At 47.9% G+C, this 11697-nt stretch overlaps 1 protein-coding gene across 1 annotated transcript; it reads right to left on the reverse strand.

Moving 5' to 3' along the window:
• Window positions 1-2653, reverse strand: NUDT16 (nudix hydrolase 16). The gene is made up of 3 exons (XM_061193687.1): window positions 2493-2653; window positions 2129-2398; window positions 1-1368 (listed from the first exon to the last, which is right to left on the reverse strand). The coding sequence occupies exons 1-3, from the start codon at window positions 2628-2630 to the stop codon at window positions 1189-1191; spliced, it is 588 nt and encodes a 195-aa protein (XP_061049670.1). The 5' UTR covers window positions 2631-2653; the 3' UTR covers window positions 1-1188.
• Window positions 2654-11697: the final 9044 nt, after the last annotated feature.

An 11697-nucleotide genomic window follows, 5' to 3' on the forward strand; every position in this document is an offset into this window, starting at 1 on the left:
GACCTGTAGCAATCCTTTATTTCCTTCTTAACACGGACATAAATAAAACAAGTAAATAAGCATCATAATTTAATTAATCTTATCTTCCTTTCTAGAGCAGTGGTTGGCAAACTGTGGCCCACAGGCTGGCCACATCCCTTTTTAAGTGGTTTTATTGGAACACAGCCACACCCACTGATTTATGTATTGTCCACTGCTACTTCTGACTTAACAGAGTTACGCAGTTGCTACAAACACCATGTGCCCCACCAAACCTAAAATATTTACCATTTGGCCCTTTAAGAAAAAGTTTCCTGGCCGCACGGAGAGCAGTCTATGGCTCTCGCATCCCTAGATCACCAATACCTCATACAGCTAATTTGCTGAAGGAACTGAAGGGCTTTGAGGCCCGGCTATAAGCCCTTCTTTACTGGGAGACTCTTTTTTGTTGGGGCAGGTCTAGATCAGGGCTGGGCCAGCTCCCTTCACTGTCCCCAGAGTCTAAGGGATCCCAAGTGAAAGCCCTGGAGGAAATGCACCAGAACCCAGGAGTCTCGAGTCCAAGGTCAGTCCAAGGAGGCCAAACCTTTTCCTCACCCCTCCTACTCAGTTTCAGAAGAGGGCAGGGGGTAGGTTAGGGCCCTCTACCACCCTTTCGGGGGGATACTGCTCTGGCCAACCCCCAGGCAAGGATGCAACTACTTTCAGGGGGAAAACGGGTCCTCTGCTTCTCTGTCCTCCCCAACAACCATGGGCTGGGCTAGACCCTGGGAACAGCCATGTAGGAGTGTGGGGAGAGACCCTCCCTGGTTCAGAAGCTCCTCCCCAGCAAGGAGATGGGTATGGCGACAAGCTACGCCCCACACGTGCCACTTCCTGCTTAAACTGGACATGGCGAGGGATGGGGGAGGCATCAGCTTGTGTGTGAGTGCGTGTCTGGGGGTCACTACGCTGTGTGTGCGCACATGTACAGGGAAGAGGCAGGCTCTGTGAATCTGCCAGGGCGCCCAGGATGAGCTGCGGACTTTTGCCACTGACGCCATGAGTCGCCACGGTCTGCTCAGAACACACTACTACCTTTCCCTTTTAATCTGTTATCATCTATCAGGCCCAGGCCCAGAGGAGAAAACATTCCCTTTTTCCTCCCTCCCTCCCCAGTACAAAGGCCCTGATCTCAGGCAGGTTCCATGGGTTCGCGGAGGGCAGCCTCTAGGGACGAGCTGAGAACTTAAGGCGTGCAAAAGAGCCAGGTTCCAGCAGTCCGAGGTTCTGGAGGGCTTCCAGCAGCTGTTCCCGTGCATTTCCAATAAAGGTATTCTCCAGGAAGGCAGGCAGGCCTCCCACACCATCCCGCAGGGTGTACAGCGGCACCCGTACCAGGCCCAGCACCTGGAAAAGGAAGGAGGCATGAGACTCTGGGAACGCAGGGAGCTCGTCCCAGCCAGATCTTTCTAGATCAGAGGTCTCACCCCTTTATCAGTCCAGCAGAACCAGGCCTGAGGACGCACACCTCTGTGGCCCTAGAGGGCCCAGGTCTTTGCAGACAAATGACCCAGGTCATGCTCTCCAGCTCCGCAAAAGCTAACCCTTCCCACATCACTGTAGTGGCTCCTGCCTCCGTGATTCACCCTGGGCCCTACGCCAGTAGTCCTCAAAATGTGGTCCCCGGAGCAGCCGCATCAGCACCATTTAGGAACTTTTGAAACATGCAATTCTCAGGTCCTTCTACCCCTCCCCCACTGAGCCGGCAATTCTGGGAGTGGGGCCAGTAATCAGTTTTAATAAGCCTCCCAGATGATTCTGATACCCGCCAAAGTTTGAGAACCATCGCCAAACACAATATCCCCCTCTCCCCTCGCCTAAGTGCCAGGGATTTCCCACAAAACATCAGGCCACTTCTCCTACGCAAGAAAAACAGGGGCCTAAGGTGCAATGCCTGCCACTACCAAGGGGGAGTAGAAGAGTAACTTGGATGGGTGTGTTCTACAAAGACAACTGTAGAGGCTTGTGAAGTGGGGAGGGGGTTAGAGCTCTGCAGGGAGACCAGGTTGGCTGCAACTAGTCACCCAGACCCCAACTACACGAGGAAACTTCGGGACAGGCCTTCGGGAGCTGGAGGACGCGGGATGGGGTCCTGGGCTGGCCCCACCTCCAGCCCGTGGTCCCGGGCGCGCGGCGCGCCCATCTCCACCGCAGTCAGCTGCTCCAGGGTCAGGCACTTGGCGTAGAAGTGCGCCACGACGCGCGGCCGGGACCCGGCGTGCGAGCTGCGGTAATCGGCACGCTCCACGCGGAAAGAGGCCGTGGCCTCGCCCAGTTCCTCGCCCAGCTCGCGGTTCAGCCCGGCCTCCAGGCTGCCGTCCCGCAAGTCCACGAAGCCGCCGGGGAAGCCCAGGCGCCCATCAAAGCGCATCTGCATCTGCGGGAGAGGGAAGCGGAGATGGCCGAGGGCGCACAAGGCGGCGTGGCCGCGGGGCGGGGGCGGGCGGTGGCCGGGCGCGCCCCTTCCTCACCAGCACGGCGTAGCGCAGCGGGATGCGGCCGAAGAGCAGCCCCGGGTCCGGCGCGTAGAGCAGCGCGTGGCACGCGTGCCGCCAACCCGGCCCCAGCTGCAAGGCCTCCGCCAACTCCAGCCTGCGCATCCCGGCCATGACCGGACCTCCCCGCTCGGCTGTCCACGGGGCCGACGTGGGTAGTGGGCGGGGCGGCCAGGACCAATCCCTGCAGGGCCCGGCGGCCAGGACCAATCCCTGAAGGGCCTGGGGCGGGGCGCGGCCGTGGGCCCGGGCGGCAGCCAATCAGAACGGGGCGCGGCGGCGGGTGTCCGGCCCCGGGAAGCCTAGGCCCAAGTGGGACCCGGGGGAAGTGGGCCTTGGCACGGGCAAGGCTGCAGGCGTGGCCAGGTCCTGGACGCGGCGGGAGACCGTTAATAGTGCTGACGTCACAGTCTAGCTCCAGGGGACTTCCCCAGCTGGTTGGGAGAGCTGGGTCGTGCGAAGAGGTTTGCAGGCTGAGTAGAGTTTAATTATCTAATTAGGGCCGCGTCCTGGGAGCCACACCTAGTTGGTCTGGATGGTACACGAAGCCCGGGGGCCTAGGGTGGGGTAAGGGTTAGCAGAGTTGGCTTCCGAGCCGCGGCCTTGCCTGGGTGGTGGGGACAGAGGAGCGATGGGTGTTAGAGCCATCCTGAGGGTGACACTGCGGGGACTCAGTAGCTGATTGAGTGTCGGGGGACTTTGCCAGGATGACGTCAGGGTGGATGGCGCCGTCACTTTCTGGGATGGGGATAGTGTAGTTCTGAAATTGGGGGTGGCAATAGGTGGTGGATAGGATGGACAGACCCACGAGATTTTCCGGGAAAGGGTAAGGGAGGAAAGGGCTGTGGGTGAAACCCTGTAGGCACAGGAAGGAGAGAGAGCAAGGGTCAGAGGTAGAAGAAGAGCCCAAGGCTTTCTAGACTTGACTGTCACATACGCTCGCTCAGACCACTGAGCTGTGAAGCAAGGTGGGGAACCGCGCACCCCCAGGGCAGGGGGCTGCTCAGGACCTGATGCTGAGTGAGGAACAGGGGTTCAGAATCCCTCGCCCCAAGCCTCCCCACTTTTTCTCAGGCCCTGCACTCTGTGCAGGTCATCTCTCCTCAAGAGTCAATATTTATTACACAAAGGAAAGGAGGAGGCAGCTTCTCGAGAGGGGCTGGGCTTGGAGTCACAGACTGTTAGTAACAGCACGTGATGAGAAAGAGCCCTAGAACCCACCCAGACACAGGCTGGCGACCTTAGCAAGGCAGTCAGTTCTCTCAGATCCCAGTCTCTCATCTGTTAAGTGCAGAGTATTCCAACCTATTAGGGATGTTAGAGATTTAAAGCACTTAGAACGGTGCCAGGCACAGCAAATGTAGCCATCCGTGGAGTCAAGGGTGGGGCAGAGTCTTATGTTAAAGGCCCGCTGGTTGGAACTGAGCCACACTCACCAGGCCTCAGCATGGGGGCTGGGGGGTGGGGTGGGTGGAGTGAGACGTTCCTGGCATCATCTTTCCTAGCTTAGTCTTCTGAGTAACATGGCGGAGATGGTATCTACTGACATCAGGCAACTGGATCGAGGTGATGAGACACACTCATTCCCCTCTTAGAGTTCTAGGGGGCCTGGAAATGGCCCTGGTTAAACGATTAAACCTTGCAAAAAGCTCATAAAGACTGCCAATTCCAGAATGTAAATTGGTGCAGCCACTGTGGAAAACACTATGGAGGTTTCTCAAAAAACTAACAATAGAGCTGCCATATGACCCAGCAATTCCACTCCTGGGTATATATCCAAAAAACAAAAAATAAAACAACAACAAAAAACAGAAACACTAATTCAAAAAGGTACATGCACCCTAATGTCTGTGGCAGCATTACAATTGCCAAGACACGGAAGCAACCTGAATGTCCGTTGACAGACAAATGGATGTGGTATATATACAATGTGATACTATTCAGCCATAAAAAAGAATGAAGTTTAGCCATTTGCAGCAACACGGATGGACTTGGAGGATACTGTGTTAAGTGAAATAAGTCAGACAGCAAAAGACAAATAGTGTATGATATCACTTATATGTGGAATCTAAAAGATACAACAAACTAGTGAATATAACAAAAAAGAAGCAGGTATAGAGAACAAACTAGTGGTTACCAGTAGGGAGAGGGAAGGGGGGAGGGGCAGTATAGGGGCAGGGGATTAAGAGGTACAAAATATTAGGTACAAAATACCTACAAGGATACATTGAACAACACGGGGAATATAGCAAATATTTTATAATAACTATAAATGGAGTACAACCTTTAAAAATTATGACTCACTATATTGTACACCTGTAATTTATATAATATTATACATCAACTATACCTCAATAAAAAAATAATAAAAGAAAAAAGACCTGCCACTTCCAGGGTTCCACCCCAGACCAATCGAATCAGAATCTCTGGCAGTGGTGCTTAAGTGTAAGTGGTTTTTATGTGTTTCAGGTGACTCTAATAAGGAACCAGGGCTGGGAACAGTGCCCTAAACCCTTACCCCTAACACTCCAAAGGGTTTCTTGGTTTCTCTCCTAGAAGGGTTTCCTTGAAGGATTTAGGGTCAAACATGCACTTTCCAGAGCTTCTGGCTGTTGTATTTTTCTTTTATGGTTGCTTGAGGAGACTTTTTAAAGATGGATTCAGCTATTTCTAAGGCAATGTGAAAAACTATGAAAGCAAGGCAACAGCTCTACAAGAAAATGACTGGAGACCAGAGCTTTTTCAGGATGAATGAATATGGAAGCCCTCAAGACCCTCCAATCTTGCCTCCCCTTCCAAACTGCTCTCTGCCTCTGCCGGGGGAGCCCAGCCTCTACCCTCTGCTATTCCACCTCCTGAGGCAGACTGCCTAGCAGTCGGGGCTGAAGGTAGAGAGCTGAACCATGTGCCTCCAGAGATGCTGCAAGTTCAAAACCAAAAATAGCTCAGTGTTCAGCCTCAGAGGATGCTAGGGAACATATTATTTTTAAGATAATGAGGAAAGGAATTAAGCATTTATCCTTTTTATATGGGCTCTACCTCAGGGTAACCAAATAGTTGATGAGGGGAGGTTTTTCTTTCTATGGAGAATTCCAGTTATTCAGAGAAGAAAGACGGAGCCAATCAAAACTTTGCTTTTTTTTAAGCTTTAAAGAATTAAGAGATCCTAGGAAATGATCATCAATGGCTGCTAACATCACTAAAATGATGGACGAATGCACCACCTATGAAATATTCTTGCCAAAAAATTGAATTTGAATCTAACCACCATATTATAAGAAATACAAAAGAACATCTTTTTCAAATATCAGGAAGAAGCTAGAATGATCCAGGTGGTAGTGGATTAGAGTTGGAGACATCAGTAAGAATTTGTTTAGTTTAGATACAGATGGTTACATACAGAAACATTTTTGGATAAGTGTATATTCAAGGATTATTTCGTACACATATAAATTTCATTGCTCTGTCAGCTGGGAGGGCCTAGAAGCAGCAATTCCCCAGGAGCAACAAGCACACCCAGCTCCCAGATCTTGGTTTCTGTTACCATTTCCCAATTAAAGGAACCAAGACTCCTTGGAGAAGTGCTGATTCAGGCACCGGGGCAGGAAATATACACAGTGGATACATGATGAGCCTGGAGCATCTTGTGATGCCAGAAAATAAGGAAGTGCACCGAAAAGCCAAAAATCAATAATGAAAAAAAAAGAAAAACCACCCATATCGATGGGAGTTTGTCAAAGGGATAAGGACACAGGAGCCAACTCAAGAGCTAAAGAGCTCCCTACAGCTAAAGCTGAAACAGTCTGGGCAAGAAAATAAAGCAGTATTGGATTATAACCCAAAGGATGAAATAAATCTCTACTGGTCTATACTGATCTAAATCATGAATAAGTACATAAATGGGGGAAAAGAAGATCTCCCACACGGAAGTAGTTGAAATAATTTATATAGGAGCTGTGCCCTGAAGATGGTGAAGTGTAACTGCCGACTCCTTCAGCGTGGGCTGCTGAGAACAGCTACTTCTTTCCAAAGGGGGCATAATGGAAGGGGGTAGGGGTGGGGCCTCTGCCGGGTGATCCGGGGCAGCATCAACAGTGGTAAATCCTGGGGGGGGGTATGCACTCGTGATATGATGGTAATTATAGGGGCGACTGAGTGAACTGTCTGGGGTCTCTGTACTGTCTTCACAATTTTTCTGCAAATCTAATACTTGTAAAAAGTAAAGTTTATTTTTTTAGAAAATCAGGATGATGCCATCTAGACTGAAGGAAACTTTACGAAAGAAATGAGCTGGTTTCTTCAATAAATGAATTACATGGGGAAAGGAGATGGGGGTAGAATCTATACATTAAAAGAGATTGAGGAGACATATCTAGTGAAGGGATTACTTGGATCCTAATCTGAAGAAACAAAGTGGGGGAGATGTGAATACTGAGCGGATATTTGATATATAGGAATTATTGATCATGCTTAAAATGTGATAGTAGTATTGTGGCTTTTTACAAAAAAAGAGTCTTTATCTTTTATAGATACATGCTGAAATATTTATGAATGATTAAAAATTAGCCAGTGAGGGGGTAATGGGTGAGACTATAAATAAAATAAGATTGGCTACGAATTGATCATTTCTGAAGCTGAGTGACAGTTCCCTAACAAGGGCTTATTATATTATTCTCTTTACTTTAATATAGTTCGATGTTTTTCATAGTAAAAAGTTAAAAATAAAAAGCACTTTGACTTCTCATGAAGTTAAAGGTAAAGGTTATAATTTACAGTTGAATAAAGCTTTGCATTTCACAAAACCCTTTCATAGATAGGATCCCTTTTGGTCCAGGAGAGGGAGAGGGAGGTGAGGGTCTGGTCTCACTTTTTAGGCAAAAGAGGACTGCAACCAGCATCTCCCATCTGTCAGGAAATTTTACATCATCCCACTTAATTCTCATAAAATTTCCCAGGTGTTTCAAATGCAGGGCCAAGACTAAGAACCACTGATTTTGAAGAGTATAGGAATGGGGGAGAGAGGGAGGGAGAGGAGGTGCTACCTTCAGAGAGCTGCCAGCTAGAGCCTGTTGGTGTTTATCCAAAAGGACCTACTGAAAGTGTTAAATGCTGCTGTTATTATTATTTTTCAGGCATTCACATACCTGCAATCACATCCAGCAGCCTTCAAGGAGGTGGCATTCTACAGAAGGCAGCCCCCTTCTTGGTTATTTGCAGGCACAGCATCAAAAATATCCACGGCTGTGTTGTCTGGAGCTCATCAGGTGGATCCATTTCACTAGGAGGACAGAACTTTTCAGACACCTCCAGTTCATACCTGGACCTCTCCCCCTGAATACCCCACAAATGCCTCAAGTCCAGCACACCCAGGAATGAGCTCAGTATTTCTCCCCCACCGGCGTCTCCTGTAACCCCACCTCTGTGTATGCCCACCGCCTGCCCTCCTCCTTTACCCACCCCAGGCAGCCCTCACCCCTCAGCTCCCTCTCATCGTCTCCACGCTCCATGCCCTGACTCATCAGATGAAAGTCAGGCTTCATCTTTGCTCACCTGGACTAACCTCCTAACTGCCTTGCTGTCCTGCCTGTCTCACCCTTTTCAAACCTGCCCTTCCCAAGGTCTCAAGTTACAGCTTAAAGTCACGCCCTCTTCAGGTGCTTCGCATTTCTAAGCGATTCTTGCAGAGCAAACGCAACAGCTCACATGTGAACTTCACCTTCCGTATTAGTGATCTGTTGCTGAAACATACTGTAAAATGTAGTGACTTAACAATAAACACTTCATATCTCACAGTGGCTGAGGGTCAGGGACAGGGGATCAGCAAGGGCTGCAGTCAAATGAAGGCCTGACTAGGGCTGGAGAATTTGCTTCCCGGGTGGCTCACTGTCATGACTGGAAGTTAGTGCTGGTGGCAGAAGCCTCAGTTTCATGCCATATAGATCTCTCCATGGGGTTGCTTGAGTGTCCTCATGACACAGTGGCCGGCTTCTTTCAGAGTGAGGGACCCAAGGGAAAGCAAGATGGGATCCATGTCTTTTACGACTAGTTTTCAGAAGTCATACATGACTGCTACAGGATTCTCCTGGCCATAAGGCCACCCCTGATGCCACGTGAGAGGGAATTGCACAGAGCAGGATACCTACCAGAGGTGAGGACCACTGGGGCCATCTCAGAAGCTGGCCACACACCTTCCTCTCAAACCTGCCATGGTCACACTTACACTTGAACCACCAGCACAAAAAGATAGCACATTCCTGGAACCCACAAGGCTTTGTGTTCTTCATGTCTGTAAGATCTTTGTCTCCTTTCTTGCCTGAAATATTTTCCCCAGCTTTATTGAGGTATAATTGACAAATAAAAACGGTATATATTTAATTGATATACATATACATTGTGAAGTTACCACAATCAAGCTAATTAACATATTTATCACCACACATATTTTATGTGTGTGGTGAGAACACTTAAGATTTACTTTCTTAGCAAATTTCAAGTATACAGTAATACAGTATTATTAACTATAGTCACTATGTACATAAAATCTCCAGAACTTATTCATTCCATATAACTGAAACACTGTACCCTTTAACCAACTGTCCCTGTAAGTTTCCTGCTCCTGAGTGATCACTCAGCCAGAACAAGTTCAATGGCCAAACTCAGAGTCTGAGGGTAAGGAAATACTCTCTACCCATGATAGTGGGAAGAACTACGAATTTAAAAGGGAGCAGTCAGCGTCCAGGGAGGGGTGAATTGGAACCAAAAATTCAATCAGAGAAGGAAAAAGCATAATATTTTGGGAAAAAAATGTTCTAGCTGTTGAAAGTTTGTCTCCCAACTAAACTTACAAATCTACTTTGCAAATACTCTATTGGAGTCAAGCTCTCAGTTCTGCATAAATGTTAACAACTCCGGTACTCCTAATGAGTATTTATGAATATATTATTTCATAATGTATATTTGTTGGACTAAATTTCTGAATTTCCTTCTGAAGTTAGGGGAGAACTGAGCGTCCTGAGGGCACTAGGGATGCTGCTTACTCCGGGGTCACACAGGTGGGTTCATGAATGTGAAGTGGGTTGAGGCCTGGTTGGGGGATGCAGCTGGTCCTCAGCACAGCTCGATTGCCTTTTCAGAGTTGCTTTCTTCATGGCCTCTCAGCCGACTGTGAGCAAATTTTTAGTCAGATGCTGGCTGACAATGGCTAAAAGTGTTTACTTTTGGGGTGTGTTTGCATGTTAGTACTAGAATCTTAGCTGCCTAAGGAAGTCTTCAGGGATGAATCTCCAATGATGGGAGATCAGGCAGCCTGACGATAAATAATTCCTCCTCCAAAGTTGAGAGCATCTTAACAGCGTTTAAAGCATATCCACACATTACGCCGAACCCCATGAGCAATTTCCTGCGATTCAACATATGAGAAAATCTTGCTTATTTTTTATGGCTATCTTCAGACAAAGGCAGGAAACTGAGACTCAGAGGAAATGACTTGCTCTCGATCACACAGTAAATGGCAACAGTGGGGCCAGAATCCAAGTCATCTGGGAGCAAGTTCAGTTTGTTTTCCTTACACGAAGGAAGATCATTTTAAAACACTCTTTGCTGTGTGTCCACCCCTGCCTCTCCCCCAGTCCCCTCTCTCTGTCTCTGTCTCACCCCTTCTCCTTCTCTTCCTCATTTTTCATTCTTTCTCCTTTATCATCTTGGTGGTCTGGCCCCCTTCCCTTCTGACACAGTAGTTAACACACAGTAGTTACCCATCATCTTGAAAGAGGAGCAGGGTATTTCCACCCCCCTCCCCTTGAGTTACTGTCTGATTTGTCTGCCCCCTTTATCCTGATCCCATATAATGGACCTAGAGCTTTCACTCCAGCCTCAGCCCCAAATACATTAGATAATTAACTCCATCACTCTCCTTTGTGTGCCTTATCTCTGCATCACCCAAAATAGCTCGTGGCATTTCCTCTGCATAAATAGAAAGCAGAAAGGTCAGTTGGCATTTGTGAAATATATATATATTTTTACAAAGCCGAGAGCTAGCAGGGCTTCTTTATTCCCTCATTCCTGTGACTGATTCATAACAAGCAACTTCCTAGCTCTCCAATTCCTCAGCCAGTTTCCACTCACCATCTTGCAATTTGGTCAGTGATTAATACCCACACTGAGTATGGCTGAGGGACAAAGCATTTTCCCAATGGTAAAATCAAAAAGGAATTTTCTAGTCATCTTAAATCCTGTGCTGCCGCTCCCAGTGAACCAACTAGAAGGTAAACACAGTGAGTTTCTTTTATAAGACGTGGAGCTCTGATCCAAGATGGTGTTTCTTCCTAGCTTTCCTTTCTTCGATGCCTGATACAGTTCACAGCACAAATCCTGGAGGATAAGGTGTTTTCCATCTGCACCTGTCTTCCTAGACATTGTAGGGGACCAGAATAGGCCACCTCCAAATATGCCACTTTGGCATAAGGATTATTTTGAGCTGAAAGTAATTAAACAGTAGATGCAGGAAGAGCCCTCTGCCTTCCCATGTTCTGCCTAAATCATACATTTCCCATGAGAAAAGTGCTCTCCCTGGAGCAGGTAGAGGAGAACATTCTTATCGCTGGAGATGGGGCACCAATGCCGAGATGAATCTGTACAAACAGACCTACTAACTCAACACTTATCTTCCATCAGTTTCCCCGTGTGTCTCCTAGTCACTGCCCCACAATTTACCCCTCCTCAGAGCTCAAATCTCTTTTCCCTTGTTTTGTCACATCTCCACAAATTGCTTACTGCCCTTTCATCAAAACAGTACATAAGCTGTCTGCTTGTTTCTCTGGTGTTTTCACTTCTTTCTAGAAAGCACCCCCCTCACCTCCCCAACCCTGTCACATGCCATGTAAAAACATTAAGATCAAATAAAATGTGTATCCTTTATCTCCTGCTGTCTGTTGTCAGTTTATTTTGTAGGCCCCAGCTACAGCACCTAAGAGGGTAGAGGAAGTCTTTTCTTCCCTCCAACATGTTCTTAAACCAAGGGTGTTGTTCCCTGGACATGTTTGTTTGTGAAATATTTGAGAATCTAGCTATTTCCTCTTTTGACCCAGCAACTTACCCAAGTGTCAGGGAGGAAGAAATTTCCCCTCCGCCCCTCTTGAGTTCTTGTGGCTGGACTAGTAATAAAATTAACACCAGACAGATT

The sequence above is a fragment of the Eubalaena glacialis genome, chromosome 6 (genome assembly GCF_028564815.1).
Source record: "Eubalaena glacialis isolate mEubGla1 chromosome 6, mEubGla1.1.hap2.+ XY, whole genome shotgun sequence".
Classification (NCBI taxonomy): Eukaryota; Metazoa; Chordata; class Mammalia; order Artiodactyla; family Balaenidae; genus Eubalaena; species Eubalaena glacialis.

Bases quoted from the DNA above. Each gene is read 5' to 3' on its own strand.
- NUDT16 (XM_061193687.1), bottom strand. From the start codon at position 2,630: ATGGCCGGGATGCGCAGGCTGGAGTTGGCGGAGGCCTTGCAGCTGGGG. The intron at 2,399-2,492 runs GTGAGGAAGGGG...CCTCTCCCGCAG, and splicing joins CGCTGCGCTACGCCGTGCTG to ATGCAGATGCGCTTTGATGG. The intron at 1,369-2,128 runs GTGGGGCCAGCC...TTCCTTTTCCAG, and splicing joins CCCGGGACCACGGGCTGGAG to GTGCTGGGCCTGGTACGGGT.